Source organism: Diceros bicornis, chromosome 16 (assembly GCF_020826845.1).
Source record: "Diceros bicornis minor isolate mBicDic1 chromosome 16, mDicBic1.mat.cur, whole genome shotgun sequence".
NCBI lineage: Eukaryota > Metazoa > Chordata > Mammalia > Perissodactyla > Rhinocerotidae > Diceros > Diceros bicornis.
The window spans coordinates 12,132,049-12,148,828 of NC_080755.1; the positions used below are offsets into that span (position 1 = coordinate 12,132,049).

General features: G+C 50.1%; 1 protein-coding gene across 1 annotated transcript in view; it reads right to left on the reverse strand.

Moving 5' to 3' along the window:
• Positions 1–1,221: 1,221 nt before the first annotated feature.
• Positions 1,222–16,780, reverse strand: part of CABLES1 (Cdk5 and Abl enzyme substrate 1) — a 111,321-nt gene continuing 95,762 nt past the window's right edge. Inside the window, exons 8-10 of the mRNA XM_058556811.1 lie at positions 7,142–7,248; positions 5,644–5,851; positions 1,222–2,648 (exon numbers count right to left, since the gene is read on the reverse strand). Of these exons, the coding sequence (XP_058412794.1) occupies positions 2,508–2,648; positions 5,644–5,851; positions 7,142–7,248 (456 nt within the window). The 3' untranslated portion in view covers positions 1,222–2,507. The remainder of the gene's footprint in view (positions 2,649–5,643; positions 5,852–7,141; positions 7,249–16,780) is intronic.

Sequence of the window (16,780 nt, forward strand, 5' to 3'; positions counted from 1 at the left end):
CCCCACAGACATCTGTGCATGCAGAGAGCTAGAGAGACTCCAGGGCAGGCCTGAGAGGCAGCAAGGCTTGCAAGAGGCCAAACCTGCCACTTGTGGTGTCGGGTGGAAGGGTAGACCCTCAGGGTCTTCTAGAACAGTCCACTGAGTCACCTTCTCTCCACACAGGCTCAGGCTGCCTCCTTGACCCTTTGCCAAGGTCCAAGCTGGGAAGTGTCTACACACCACAGGGGCAGCTCTGGCTGTGACCTGCATCCCCCACCCTCCATCTTGTCCTCCTGTCCCTTCGGAAGGCTCATACTATACGGACCCGACAAAGGAAACCTCTCGACAAAATCTTTCATCCTCAGCTCCCCTCCTAAATTAAAACGAATAAAACTCCCACTCAACAAATCCACAGGCCAAAATAAAGTTTAAAATTGAGTATTTTTTTTTTTTAAATGGACCAACTTCTTAAGTCCATCTCATAAATGCTAAAAACCAAACAAATTATCCCAAATTCAAGAATGGTAGCCTGATTTTAAGGAGGGAGGCAGGGAGACAGGCTGTCCTCCCCAAGTCTGGGCTGGTGGCCTGTGTCATCCGTTGGTCGTCCCCCCAAGGTTGGCAGGAGACTCAAGGCAGACAGATGGCAGGGAGCTCTGCAGGCAAGTTCTAGATGCCAGTGGCCCTACCTCTCAGAAACGCTGTCCCCCGGCCAGGCACTCCTCAGTGAGCTGAGAACCGGGGGGCTCGCCAGAGAGCTGCAAGTGACGGACATCGGGAGAGGCAGACACTGGAGAGAACTGCAGTTCAGGGGATACTTTGTGCTTCCTTCCCAATTTGCCTCATGAACAGCGGGTGCCCCTTAAATATTAGTTACTCTAGCCAAAGAGATCACGTTCATCATATCCCCCAACAAAATCACTCTCTTACAACTGAATCCGGATAAGGACATTTGTTAGCAAAATATCTGGGACTAAACCCAGTTAAATCTGCCACCCTGGAGAAGGCAAGTATCCTGTTTGCTCTCTCCCAGCTGCTCCTTGAATTGCTCCATCCTGCGTGACTGTCCGATTCTTTCAAGCTCTGCTAACTAAAGCGGTACACACTCAGTTCCCCTGTCGCCCTTTCTCCGGGGTGATGTGAGACGCTCCAGAGCTGTGTGTGAAATGTGAAGTGGGGACGGTGGCAGACGAATCAGTAATGCAGGGCAAGGAGTATGTCTATATAGACACATACATGTCTATAGAAACAATAAAATATTTTAATTCTCTTTTTACACAGCCACAGGCTTTCTTCAGTCAGGCGAACCCCAGTGGGCACCTCCCTCTTGCGGCTGTGGGGTGATGGTGTGGTGATGTGGCCCAGCACAGGTCGTCCCAGTGAGTCAGGACAAGTCACAATTAAAATTCTGCACTGACAGCCCTGGGTATGTGGCGATGACAAGAGTCACTGCCTCGTCAATCGACTCAACCTCAGCTCATGACACAGTCTGTCCCAGCCGTCAAAAGCTTCAAAACGCCCATCATGCGTCTTACCCCTATTTTGGATTTTTATAAAACACCTTTTATATATACATATACAGCACAATAAATGTGCTCATTATGCACTCTAACATAGAGCACAGGAATCCACACCACGGAGTGCAACCCTGGCCGTCTCCACGGCGGGAAAAGTGCGAAGGTGAAATCTGTGCACACGGTGTGACGGCAGAAGGGCACAGAGCACCACGCCCCATGCTTCTCCACCCACCCACCCATCACCGCCGACTCATCTTCTTTGTCCTGTTGGTGGTAGGAGCAGAACAGAAACAATGTCATTCTCTAGGGGCAGAGGATGTCAGACAATCTGGTACTGAGAGAATGATTATTATCCAGAGATTATCTAGAAGTAACTGCCCAAGGTCAGCCTGGTTCACGGCCCCAGGCTGAGATCTGCTCTATGGAGGGTGAGACTGGCTTTGGGGGTCAGGGCTGATGGGTCTCTCTCAGACACACACATTCTCATACTCGCTCACCCATGCTCCCTACGGGAAAGTGCACTTCCAACAGCTGATACAAAAATAGATTGGCACGCTCTTTTGACACAGTGAGGGTGTCTTTTAAAAGCCTCCCCCCAACTTCTGCAAATACTCTCTCCCCTCTGCTCTAGAATTTCATACTCTGAGTTGGAAGGAGTCTAGAGAGAAGGCCCTGGGCCACACCTGCAAGGTTGTGTGTGGAGGAACCTTCCTCACCGGGAGGAAGACCAGGTGAGGCAGCCAGAGATTCCTGCTAAGTGGAGAGCTGGGAGGACCGCTGCCGTCTTCCACACGGTCTCCTCTTCTCTGTGAGTAGTCAACAGCTCGCGGCCCATCTCGGCTAGCCAGACCAAAGACTCCCTGAAAAGTTTCCGATGCTGCTTCTACACAAGAGCATGTTGAGAGGAAAACAGTGGGGTCTGATGAGTTCTGTTTTCGCATTTCCAGTAGTAAGTGCTGCTCCGCCGAGCTCAGAGGAAGTGGTCTCTGGCCCTCCGAGGGGCCTGTGCTAGGAGCTCTGGAGCAGGCGGCGGTAATGGGGCATGACTTCGTGCTCTGGCAGATGGAGGGCAAATTCCAAGGCCACTAACACTGGGAATTCAAAAGCAATCAGTTCTCGTCTATTCAGCCGGAACTTCTCTTCCAGTTTCTGCAACAAATTTAAAAAAAACCAAAAGCATTTTAGCTTTGAAATCAAAATCCTAGGCTTTCTCCACAAGTAACCTCTCTCTCTCATCAGCCAGTAAGCGTTGACAGAGAAACCCGTGATGAGCAAGACCGTGGAGGCAGAGAGGGAGGTACAGCTGTGCTGCCGGCTCGCGGTCCCGGTGGAGAAGGGATCCAGCCTCCTCCAGAAGCCGCCGTCTGCCGGGAGCCTCACACACATCCCATGACGTCACTGATCTCTCAATCATCCCACACTTTTCTCCATTTTACAGACTCGAAAACAGGCTCGAGAGGTTAATTTGTCCAAGATGACACGGCAGTAAAGTGCAACGCTGAGACTCAAAAACTTAACTGGGACTCAAACTGCCTGTTAACAACTAGGTTATTCAGGCTTAGAGGTAAGACTGAAAACACAGCAAATCGTCTACAACAATAATAACCAGGTGGTAAATGCAGAATTGGATGAGCTGCTTCGCTGTAGTTTGGTCACGAGGACCAAGTCCTGCTGAGGCCGCCGCACTTTTAGAGCATCACACAGCTCGTGTGCATCTGAACGGGCTGAGTGCCCAGTGTTCCTGCACTGCCTCTCGGTCCACCCAGCTGTAGGCGCTGCTGGAGTAGAAATGCAGAGCAGCCGGGTGAGGGTGCGCAGGGAAGGCCTCATTCTTGCTAGGGCACATTCTGCTTTGGCTTAATAAACAAAAGAAAAATCTCAGCAACAGAGTGGTTGGTCATTGTATTCCGATGATAACTGGGATGGGATCTTGCATTAGGTTAATTGTTATTGCAAATGGCTTGTCAAACCACTACCCTTACACTCTGCATTAATACTATCAGCTTTTGCTGTATAGTATATTACTCAACTATGATGAAATGTGCATAATATCACACTTTTAAAGATTCATCAGTTCAGCTAATATCTATGTAAACCTATTGGTTCTCAGCTCAGATTTGGTATCCAAAGATCACCTCCAAGTTCCTAAAAGTATTTACTACACAAGCTAGATGATTTTGTAAAATTTCTTAAAATTCTTAAGATTTTCTTAAAATCAGTAAAGCACTGACCTAAAGAATACTCTTTCTTCCATTGATGGATGAATGGATAACAAAATGTGGTATATACATACAGTGGAATATTACTCAGCCTTAAAAAGGAAATTCTCACATATGTTACAACGTGAATGAACCTTGAGGCCACTATGCTAAGTGGAATCAGCCAGTCACAAAAAGGCAAATACTGTATGATTTCACTTACATGAGGTACCTAGAATAGTCAAATTCAGAGACAGAAAGTAGAATGGTGGTTGTCAGGGGCTGATGGGGAGGGATGGGCAGTTATTGTTTATTGGGTAGAGAGATTCAATTTTGCAAGATGAAAAGAGTTCCGGAGATGAATGGTGGTGATGATTGCAAAATAATATAAATGTACATAATACCATTGAACTGTATACTTAAAAATAATTGAAACACTAAATTAAAAAACAAAAAGGAATACTCTTTCTTATTTGGGGGGTACCTCCATTAGCTCCCTGCCTTCTCTTCTCTGTCACTGAAGACAGCTGCACAGCTGGACAGATGGGGTATTACCCACGTCTTTTATTTTCCATATTCTGATGCTTTGACATCTTGGGGCCTTGCTGACCCTGCAGGGACTGCCCCCCTAGGGTTAGTCAATTCCTGGAGAGACTGGACAAGTCACCTGCAAGTGTACTCTTCATGTGCAACCAACCAATCCAGAGCCCACCCCAGCACCTCTTCAATCAGCTCTCATACTGCAGGCCACTATCCACCTGCCCTGATCACTGGGGCCAGGTACCAGGCAACTAGGCCCCTGTACCCTAGAGCCCACAGGAATTCTTCAGACCAGCCAGGCCTAAGCCTGCTCACCCTGCCTTGCCCATCCCTTCCTTCAGAAACCACAATAACGGCTCCTGCCCACGGTTCTTTCCTCTCCCTCTGCCTCCTGACCAACTCTGCTGCTGCCCCACATGGCTCCCCATGGTGCGCTGTGCCCCCTCGTTGTGCACTGAATTGTGTCCCCCAAATTCATATGTTGACATCCTAACCTCCAATGTGATGGCGTTAGGAGGTGGGGCTTTGGGAGGTGATTAGGTTTAGAGGAGCTGATGATGGGATTATGCCCTTATAAGAAGAGACCAGAGAGCTTGCTTGCTCTCTCTCTCCTCGCCATGTGAGGACACAGCGCGAAGGTGGCCATCTGCAAGCCAGGAAGAGGGCCCTTGCCAGGAACACAAGTGGCCGGCACCCTGATCTTGGACTTCCCAGTCTCCAGAACTGTGAGAAATAAATGTCTGTTGTTTAAGCCACCCAGTCTGGTGTTTTCTTACGGCTAAGATACCCCTCCTCTCAGGACCTGTGAGTAAGAAACTATCTTTTCAATGGCAACTGTCTCCTCATCTGTTGGCTTTACTGTACCCCATATTTTCTAAGAATACACTGTATTTTAAAACAGGCATTCATATATCTGTCCAAAAAGATCAGTGTTTCCTTGCTTTGATGGAGATCTCCTTTAAGAGAAAGATGATACCACTCTGTCAAACCAATGCCTTTCTCCAAAGAGGAGGCAACCACGGCCACAGAAAGCCAAGGTCTGTTGAGCCAACGTCTGATGGACGCTCTGCGGTCACACTCCCCACAAGACCCCTTGTCATTACAGTGGTTGCTGTGGCTGTGAGAGTAATTTCACCCCTCATGGTGTCTGAAAATGGATTTTTATGTTGAGACCCAATACTGAGGATCTTCAGTCTTGTCAAAGTGGATCATCTCTCTATTTTATGACGGCCTGAGATGTGGCGTCTGACATCCACTGCAGGCAGGGTGACCTCACAGCCCTGGTCTCTATTACCCACTAAGGATCAGAACTCCCCCGGGGAAGGGTTGCCAACCAGGCTCTTCTGAGAGACAAATGCTGGACTGGAGCGTGTGCTCCCCCAGCCATCAGGATGCAGGCCACTTACATCGATCAAATGCTTGACTTCGTGCTTTTTGAGGTCACTTCCGATTTTGGCTGCCAACAGCACACAGGCTCCGGCACAAAGCTTCCGGTTGTGTTTGTTCAGCTTTCCCTTGAGGGCGAGCTTCTCAAAGTAGACAAAGGCCATGGCCACGGTGGGCTCCTCGAAGCCGCAGTCCTCCTGAGCAAGCTTCCGCATCTCTCGCTTCAGACTAGAGAAAGACAAGGAGGGCAGAGTCTTGTCAGAACGTGGAGTTTCGGGGACCCCAGAGAAAAAGACTACTCCATCTTGAAAGTTTTTTCTCTTTTTTATTTCCAGAAGGGCAACGTGGAATGGAACGAAATCTCTGAGTGAGAAAGTCACATAATGTGTGGCAACAGACTCAAGTTGCGGGGGCTTCGGACTCTTCTCTGTTGGTGAAGTTGTACACACCAGGTCGACAGGGACACAGGATCACACTGAACCCAAGTGGACACCTGAGGGGCTCTCTGAGAGAGGGAAACCAAGAGGGGAACTATGGTCATTCCAGAAAGGTGAATACAGAAATAAATTAGGTACTTGCTATCAGCTCTGCCGAATATCGGTCATGTCCATTAACTACAGCTGAAGAGGGGTGAGGCTAAGAGCACAAGCACTAGTGAACTGAGGAATGCTGCCCAGCAAATGGACAGTGTGAATACTTAATTTTCCTTACCTCTTTGGCTTGGAACATGCCAGAATCAAATCAATCAAACGTCAATCAATCAAATCAAATGGACTGGGATACCCATGTGTGTAAATGTTGGCACATATTCCAATGTTGTGTTGGTGTATAGTCTAGCCTCCATTACTACACACACACACACACACACACACACACAGACACACATGCACGCACTGAAATTCTGCTGTCCTGACACACAGATACCACACCACCAGTCACTCTTCTCGGGCCCAGCAGGGCCAGTCCTCTTGACTCGTTGGCAGCAGATACGGGTCACCACAAAGTAGATCCAATCAGCTGTAGGGGAAATACGGGCCTGATTTTGCTTTGGCTGTTTTGCTGACTGATTAAAGATAGGGCTTGGCTGTCACCTCTGGGTGGACAACTGTAGGTAAAGTGTTATCTCAAACCCTATGATGCCAACTCTTTTCTCTTCTGTTTTGTCTACATTTGAGAAAGCAGGGAACCGAATGTTTCCTATCCTTTCTGAGTTTTCCATAACACAAATATTACTGAACTGGTGAGCTGCAGAGAGCATGAAATTATTTTTTCGCTGAAGGAAACTCCCCCTAGATCCATGTCAACATGTCAAGAGCTCTGCCTTCTGTCCCCCTTCCCGCGGCTCTCACGTCGAGGCACCCGTCAGCCAGCATCGGACGAGTCGTTTTACTGACCGTGCCTGTGTTTCACGTGCCAGGAACAACAGGAAGAACCATCGTACAAAGCATGAGCTTAACGCGTGCTGGGAGAGGGGACTGAAGGGAAAGTTCAAGTGGATGTCTGTCGATCCTCACGTACCTCCTTATTTTGCTGAGTGTTAACTTAATGTGAGGAAACTTCTCCTTGAAGGTCTCATTCATGTCCTTCTTGAGATCCGAGGGCTTCACGTAGTCGATTACTGTGGTCTGTAAAAGATGAGGCGACACAGGTCACTCCTTAAAATAAGAGTCATAGGTAATAGTTACGTGCAAGTTGCGGCCAACTGACAACTTCCAACACCACCAAGCAACGGGGAACCCAGCTGAGAGCCACGAGGGCTCCGCTGAATCCAGGAGCCTGAACGGGGCAGTGGCCTCTAGAGGTAGATGGAAACCAAATCCTTGCCATCAGCAGGACAAGGGGACATTTAGAAACACCAGCCTCTAGACCGTCAGAAGTCGGTGCCCGGCAGGGAGGGGAGTCCCGCCTTCAGGTCCCGTGTTTCAGCCTGTCGTTGACACGGCGCAGTGTTGAGGGCTTGGATTTGGACTCGCACAGATCTGGGTGCGATCCACACTTGACCACCACTGCTCCTCTGGCTGTGGAGACTTATTTAACGACCCCAAACCTCAAGTTCTACATTTGTAAAATAAAAACAGGTAACAGCGCCTACTTCATATGGCAACAGCAAGAACTACGAGAGAAGGAAAGTGCTCTGTGCGGTGCCTGGCATACAGCAAACGCTCCACAAAAGCTTTTTATTTTTAATTTATTTTTTTAAATTGTGGGAAAATATACATAACATAAAAGTGTGCAGTTCAGCGGCATTAAGTACATTCACATTGTTGTGCAACCACCACCACCATCCATCCCCAGAACTTCTATCATCTTCCCAGACTGCAACTCTGTCCCCATTAAACAACTCCCCATTCCCTCCCTGCAGCTTCTCCTGCCAACCACCATCTGACTTTGTCTCTCTGAATTTAACTACACGAGGTACCTCACACAAGTGGAATTATACAGTGTTTATCCTTTTGTGCCTGGCTTATTTCTCTCAGCACAATGCCCTCAAGGTTCCTCCACGTTGCAGCATGTGTCACAACGCTCTTCCTTTCTAAGGCTGAGTAATATTCCACTGTATGTATAAAATGTCAGCTATCATTAATAGTCCCTTGAATCTTGAGTTTCCTCCTCTGACCTTCCCCCTTTCTAATTCTATCCATCCTTAAAGACCAGCTCCTTCAAGCCCTTTCTGAGTACCCTGGTCTCCCCTGCTCCTCTGTGCCTTACACTGTTAGCTCTGAATTAAACACAGTCTCTGGCTGGGTCTCACCGGGTTAGTCTCATCCTTCCTCCTCAGGAGTACACTTTCCAAGGGCTGTGACAATGTGTGATGCCCCTTCTGGCTGGCTATAGGCCAAGCCAGAGAAGAAGAAACTACAGATTCCGACGAGAAGGCCCGTTCTCATGGACGGCTGCTGCCAGCCTCTTCTCAGGCAAGTGCCTGGCCTCTTCCAGAAGATGCACCAAAGGTTTCCTCAACGGCTCTAACAAAAGTTGGTGGCTTTCTAGGAACGCCTCCATTCAGAAGATGCTTGGTTGGACGTGATTTTAGAAGAGGCACATGGAACGCCTCTGGTGTCAGTTAATAACCAAGAGCGAGCAAACAGCCAGCACGTCCAGAGTCACAGTGATCTTAAGGGCACTTTCTCTGCTTCCCTGGTGAATAAAGGCAAACCGTAGCAATATTAACTCAAGTGATTCCACCGCACTTGCTCAAAGCTTTCTCAAATTCTGGGTAGAAGTGGACTCAGAGGGTGCGATGCCACGCTGGTCTTTCCGGCCCAGTCAGAAAGGCACTCCCTCAGCTGGCCCAGGACACGCCCATTCTGGTAGCTGCCATGTGTACCTGTGACGTGCAGCCCCGATGTGCGGACATGTGCATGCACACACACGTGCGTGCCAGGCAGTGATGGGGGGCACCCGGGATTTTATGGAGGCCACTTACTGCCAAGGTCCAGCAGAGTGGATGCCTCCCCGGGGCAGCCCTCCAAGACGGGCTTGTTTCCCTTCCGACTTTTAAAAACTGCTCATTTCATCTCAAACAAATGTCTCCTCTGGTTGACTAGGATGTAAGATTTTTCATTCAGGAAACAGGTGGCAGAACGGGGGACCACATCTAACCCATTTACCTCAAGCTGAGCCCATCGCCAATCAGCCAACTCTTCTATTTCCTAAATACCCCGCACCTTTCCCCCGGCCCATGTCCAGGCACCTGAACTTGCAGAGACAGCCCCCTCCTGCTCTTCCTCTGCAGATGAAAGTCAAGGTTTGCAATGATGTGAGTGGGCTCAAGCAAGCAGCCACTGGCATTTGTTGGGGGCTGAAGCCCTGTGAGCCCCAAGCAGTGGTATCCTGGAAGGGGGAGGGGGGTCTGGATCCCTTCCTGCAGCAACTACAGCAGCTCTGCTTTTTTCTGTCTTATATGTAGATAGACACAACACTTCTCTTGAAAACAGACTCCCACTGCCAAAAAAAGAAGTTTGCAGATATGTTCCAGCCACCTCACCTTACAGGTGAGGAAACAGAGGCTCTGAAAGGTGGAGAGGCTTGTTCTAGACCTCAGCAGACTGAGACAGGGCCAGCGCTGGGATCCAGGTCCCCAGCTCACACTCGCACTGCCTGCCTGCTTTTCTGTTCTTAATCGGACTGAAATGAGCAGTGGAGAGCAGTTCGAGATGGCTGGCAGGCGGAAAGGGTCGGGTGCTGGTCGGTGGCTCCGCCTCCAGCAAGTCGGACAACTTAGGGCAAGTGGCTTAATCTCCCTCAGCCTCACCTTCCTCTTCTCTGAGCCAAGGTAAGAATACCTGATGGAGCTGCTTTGTCTTGAAGATCAGAGACAACAGAATGTACCTGAAGGGCACTGGAGAATTTTATGGAGAGCACCAAAGTGGGAGAGGGCAGCAAACAGCTGGGCTCCAGTCCCACTGAGTCAGTGTCTGAGGGTGGGGCCCTGCTGGCTGCACCGTGATGGTGCCCACGTGATTTTTATTCCAATCAGCTTCTCCTGGCCTGGCTAACACCCACCTACAGTTTGGCTGGTAATGCCACTTCTGCAGGATCATCTTCCCTAACCCCCTGTGCTCTCCCCGTGACTCACCCTCATCATATGCTATGGTGTGGATATCCACCCCCTTCCCCCTTTCAGCTGTACTTCCCGACTCCTTTGCAGCTAAGATTCCAAATACAATTCCAGTTCTTCCCATCAGATGCACTGGCCCAAGAAGGCAGAAATGAAGCAAAGGTTGTGTTTCTGTTGTTTCTTTCTGTTGCCAAGAGGAGTCGTGGCAGGAGTCCTAGAGTCCTGGGTGCCCATTTCGTGGGTGTAGACCACAGCAGGACAGCATGGATCTGGAGCCAGCGGCAGTGGCAGCTTCCTGACCAGGGAGGTGGCAGCACTGCCACACCCAGAGCTGGAGGCTGGTGCAGGCTCCCCTGGTGGCCTGGCTCTGCAGTGTGGCTTTGGGATAATTCCCAAAATCCCAACTTAGCCTGTTTTGACAGCCTCCCCAGTGATTCTATAAGCTATTTAGTACCTCTAATAAATCCCTTTCTTCTTAAACTAGTGCAAGTGGATGCTGTACTTCATAATTGAACCATAACTGACGCACACACTGCTCTCATTGACGGCATTTACCACTATTGTCGCTGAACCTCACCTGGGAGATGTGGGATAAGGGCAGAGCTTCTGATAAAGGCACCAATGTTATCAGTTTGCCAGAGTGCCAAGTCTTGCCCTGGGGCCCTCACACACCATTTCCTGACCAGTCCTAGCTTTGGAATGACCCCGTGAGCACCAACAATCTAGCTCAGCCTGCAGCCTGGAGGTGGGGCCAGGAGGGCTCAGGTCCCTTCCCGGGCCCAGGCCTTGCAGGAGAAACTCTTAGTTTTACAAGTAGCCTCATCGTAGCTCTTGGGGTACAGAGCTGGGGCCTACTTTTCCTGACAGGGGGAGGAGTGGACATGTATATTTATTTCCATATTGGACCGTGGGGGGCGAAGAGGGCCTGTGAGCTGATGCTATGAGACCCTTGACCCAGTCTCCAGCCACCAGCAAGGACGGCTATGGCAGCTGCAGGGACGGCCAAGCCCTCGAGTTCATCTTCTAGGTGACAGAATTCCTCTCAATCCTGGCTTTGCTGCCCCAAGGCACAGAAGCAGCATTCTGTGATCCCTTCCATGTGGAGTTTCCAGACAGAAGGCCATGTCCTTGCGACTGCTCCCAGCACTGAGCAGAACGTGCCAGCAGCCTGATCCTCCACTTACTCATCTACTGGGCCACTACCTGGCTACTTGGAGTATTTTCTGACATAGATAGAGTACATTTTGGGGTGGGGGTCTCTGCAAACATCCATCTTTCTGTCAAGAACCCCCATTTCTTGACCTCCAAGTGGCCAGCAGCACTGTCCCCAGGAGGGTGTGGCAGAGGAAGGGACTCCATTGGGGAAGGTATGGGATGGACACAGGCCAGCTGGGCCCAGCATTGCCGAGGGGGCTGCTTTGGGAAATTCAAGGGCATCTGGGAAAAGAGGCTGTGAGTGCTGACGGCTGGGTGCTCGCAGCTGCCCATACCTGAGGATGGTGCCCAACGATGCAGTCACTCTAGTCTGTTTGCTCACATCTATTTTAGGGGTGAGGTAGGTTGGCTTCCGGGGCAATGAAAGGCCTCCAAAACTCAAGATGGTAAGAGGATGGTGGTCAATCACGGACGTCAGTCTGAGCGCCTTCGGCTGGTGGAGAACGCACAAGTGGATGTGTTAGTTTCCTGTGGCTGCTGTAACGAAGCACTCGAGACTGCATGGCTTAAACCACAGAACTATATTCTCTCACAGTTCTGGAGGCTAGAAGTCCAAGATCAAGGTGTCAGCAGAGTCATGCTCACTCTGAGACTCTGGAGAGAATCCGTCCTTGCTTTTTCCTAGCTTTTGGTAGTCCCAGGCATTTCTTGGCCTGTAGATGCATCACTCCAGTCTCTGCCTCCGCCTTCACATGGTGTTCTCCCTGTGTGTCTGTGTTCACGTGGCTGTCTTCTCTGTGTGTCTCTCTTCTGAAGAAGGACGCCAGCCATATTGGACTAGGGCCTACCCTACTCCAGTACGACCTCATCTTCACTAATTTATATCTGCAAACACACTATTTCCAAATGAAGTCACATTCTGAGGTACTGGAGGTTAGGACTTCAGCCTATCATTTTGGGGTACAAAATTCAACAACACAACACAGTGGTGCCTGCTCATAATGGTGCTGCTACGCGGCCTTCTGTACTCTAATCCCAGCTGTTCCTCCCAGGCTGGATGCAGAGCCGCCCGCCTGTGAGGTCCCAGCTCTGCCCCAGGCAGCAGGTGCTGGCCCAGGCCTTGGTCTGAGGGAGTCCTTTCCATGTTTCTCCTTTCCCTGCCTCCTTTGCTTGCTGAGACAGCTCTCTCTTCGGTCTTGCTTTCGTCTCTGCTTCTCTGAGCTGCAGCTCAGTGGGGAAGAGCCCAGACTCTGGAGCCAGACCCCTGGGGTTTAAACTCCGGCTCTGCCACTCGGCAGCCGGGCGGCCCAGTGCAAACTGCTGAAGCTCTCTGTGCCTCAGCTTCTTCATTTGGCTTCTCCATCATCCACTTTATGATGACGGCTGCAGGGCACCAGGTCTGTGGGGCTGCTCCAGGTCCTACTCACGCTCAGGTGCACAAGATACATAATCACAGCAGCTGAGGGGGCGGTCCCCAAAGTGACAATCTGCTCCCAGACCCTTGCTCAGACAGGGCCTTGCTCAGATGCTGCACCTTGAGCTCACTGCTCACACCCGCCCCACCCGGGCCAGGCTCCAGGCACTGGATGAATCACCCTGAGTCCTGGCCACCCCTCGGGCAGATTCCAGAGGGGACGACAGTCCTCACGTCCTCAGCTCCAGTTCCCACTAAGAAATACTTCCTGGAATGTAGCAGCCACAGTTCCTCTGCATGGTCCTATCTGCCTTGACGGAGCCTTATGACATCGTTTAAAGGCTGGACACCACCCCCCCCGCCCGCCCAGAGAGATGGCAGTCCTCTTTCCAGGGGTGGGGGTGGGCCCAGGAGGCAGTACTGGGAGGCTGAGCTGCAGGCGGGGACCACAATGGGACCCCAGCCACTCAGCCTTTCCGCCGTGAGAGAGAAGGAATCCAAGTGAGGCCAAAGCTTTGTTCTAGCTCACCTATCAGTCTAATTGTGTGGTTTATAGAGACTCTCAATGCCTGGGTTTTGCCAATGCACGCACGATACTACGAATCAAAATGCTAATAAACAGGCTTCCTTCCTGGTCTGGGACAGACTGAGTGCCCATTGTTTTCAACGCCACCTAATTCCAGGCCGTGGGTTTTGCCAGAGGCAGGGCTCCTGGCGGCCCTACAGCAGTGGCCAACAGCTGCGCCGGGCTGCGTGCCCAATGGGCAGCTCCCTCCGTGGTGCTTGTGTTTTTGCAGAGGGGGCCATTCCACACTCAGGGTGTGAGACGGCTAAGACCCACTTTCTCGCAGCTGCCTGGCTGCAGGGAAGCTGTGTATGCACAGCTGCATAAAGGGGAGGAGGAGACCATCCAAAACACAGAATGTCCAGAGAGACAGAATACAGAAAGGAGCTTTGCCCGGCCTGCCCCACCGGAGACGGGAGGCAGAGCGAGGAAGGCCCCGTGTTGGGGCTGACACCACAAATCCCTTCTGAGATAACAGGAAGAGATGGTGAGACCACAACTGAGTTATCTAGCTGGCAGAGTCCACCACATCGACTGCTCAGATGCTGAGATACCCTCTGCTTTTTATAAAAACAAATAGAGGCTTGACTCACCACGAGAGAACGGAGGAGACCGCCACTGAACTTGGGCGCATCCTGGCCCAGGGCACTAGTCGTAATGCTGTAAAGCGAAGGCCTCTCAGGGTGGGCTCAGGGTGCACTGGGGGGCGGGGGGGAGGTGAGGGGAACTGAGGCAGCAGGTGTGTGTGGGGTACACATGCCCCAGTAACAATGCTGGAGAACAATGAGGGGCCCAGAGCTGACAGGTTGGCAGTCTGATTCCAACAGAAAACATAAAACGTGCTTCCCCTTCGGGGCCTGTTATGCTCTCCCCTTCCCTTCCTTCCTCACTCTCCTGCCCTCCATATCTCCCAGAAAGTCTTCTGAGCAGCTCTGGACAGGTAGGAGCATGCCGTAGACTCTGCTACTGTTCCCCTCTGGGTCAGAGGAGCCCCTGGGGGCAGGAACATTCCAAAGGAGCTGGGTTCCCACCCGACGGCTACCTGTAGCCCAGGAGCCAGCAGGGAGACCAGGGGCAGACATGCAGCTCCTTCCAGCACCAGGAGCCACTGCACAGTCACAGCTGTCCTGCTTCTACCACACTGGCCCGACACCCACGGGCGCTCCTAGCTCAGCTGGGCACCGGAAAGCAGATGTCATGTGCTTGCTAAGGTAATTAAGCAGAGCTTTGGCCCTCGACTAAATCTAACCATGAACAGCTGGGCATTTGGGCTGGGCTATGCATTTAATCCCTTTCCCTAAGAGGACAGTAAATCACAAGGGAACTATGGGAAAGAGCGGAAGGCCTGTGCAGCCTGGGGCTGCATTTGTTGCTATTTCTACCCCTCGGATTCCAAATGCATAATCTTGGATTTACTCTCCCCCCTGCCCCTTAGGGGAGCAGCTCTTCAGTTTCCCTTACTGAAATGAAATGGTTTGCAAATCAAGGAGAGAAACACAAGAAAAGCTGTTTTTGCTTCAGGTTTACACGACCACGTGCATTTACCAGGCTGTGCAAAGCATGGCACAGTTTCAGATATTTGTCAAATATGTATCAGGTACTCCAGAAACGTATGGAAGCGTCTCCACCCACTCGAGAGGACTCTGGGTGGATGCGGCCTGGATGGGATGCAGATGCACTCTTAAATCCATGCTTTTTTTTTTTTTTTTTTTCCCTTTTTGTGAGGAAGATCAGCCCTGAGCTAACATTCATGCTAATCCTCCTCTTTTTGCTGAGGAAGACTGGCTCTGAGCTAACATCTATTGCCAATCCTCCTCCTTTTTTTTTTTCCCTTTTTCTCCCCAAGGCCCCAATAGGTAGTTGTATGTCATAGCTGCACATCCTTCTAGTTGCTGTATGTGGGACGCGGCCTCAGCATGGCTGGAGAAGCGGTGCATCTGTGTGCACCCGGGATCCCAACCCAGGCCACCAGTAGCGGAGCGCATGCACTTAACCGCTAAGCCACGGGGCCGGCCCAAATCCATGCTTCTTACACGATGGTCTTGGAGCTTGGGCCAATGAATTGTGTATGGAGGGTCATGTTAAAAATCACCAAGTGATTATCAAGAATCTGAGACAAATACATAGAGAGTAGATGCTGCAACATCCTGGGTAAAAATGTAAAGCTAATATTTCATTTTGTACTATTTTTACTAGAAAAAAATGAAATCGTAAAAAAAAAATCACAATACTGTTGCATGCTACAACATAGATGAACCTTGAAAACATTATGCCAAGTAAAAGAAGCCAGACACAAAAAACCACATAGTGTACAATTCCATTTATATGAAAGGCCCACAACAGGCAAGTCTACAGAGACAGAAAGTAGATCAGTGGTTGCCTAGGGCTGAGGGGGTAGGAGGTTAAGGGTACGGGGGCTTCTTTTTGGGATGATGGAAACGTTCAGAAATTGAGTGTGGTGATGGCTGCATAACTTTGTGAATATACTAAAAACCACTGAATTGTACACTTTAAAGAGGTGAAATGTATGATATGTGAATTATATCCAATAAAGTTGTTACCAAAAAAAAAAAGAAAAAACCCAAACAAAAAACAAAACCTACCACAATGCAGTGAGGCATTTTATTTCAACACTTACACCAAAAGCTGGCTGGTCCTCCACGATCCTGCTGCTCAGCATCTGTGCAGGCACCTGGGAAGCTCCAGGGCCCTTTCACATCTCGGGAGAGTGAGGCCGAGCAATGGTGTTTCTATAAGATTGCATTCCTTTCCTTAAAGAGGGTTTCCAGAATTAAATAAGCTTCAGCCACCTGAGGGCCCTGGAAGGAGCCTGGTAACGGAGGGAACCCCGGGGCTCAGGCTGCTTCAGCTTCTCAATAAACCCACCCTGCAGACAGGTAAATAGGCACTTATGTCATCATTGAAACGGCTTTCAATGAAAAAGAAATACAGTGGGGAAAGCAGAGTCTACTCGCCCACCACCGGGAAGGCTGACTCAGTCTTCCTTTTACTGAGTCTTCTATTTCCCACTGCTCAGTAGCTCATACTGCACTGAAAAACTAAGTTGTAAGATACATCCACACAACGCTGGGGAGATGTGGGGTAGAAGGAGGGTTTTTTCCATGAGTACTTAGATTGTAATATTGAGTAAATAAAAGAATAGGCACTTTATCATGGAGATCAATCCAAGAGATGTCCCCTGGAGATCTATACACCTACAGGCATCATAAAGGTTCTTAGTTGGTTTTCCTTCTGATGTCAAAATAGTCTGAGAGATGTTTCTTCCTGAGAAAGGAAAAGGTTCCAGAAATCCATTTAAATAATGTTAATTTTGTTGGCATTCTCTCTGTCAGCTCTTTCAGTTACTTGCTCTTAATTGCTCTCCACACCCATAAAGGGGAAAAAAACCAAAACCACTACCGACTCCAGCTGCCAGGTTCTAATGACAAATAACCGCTCTCT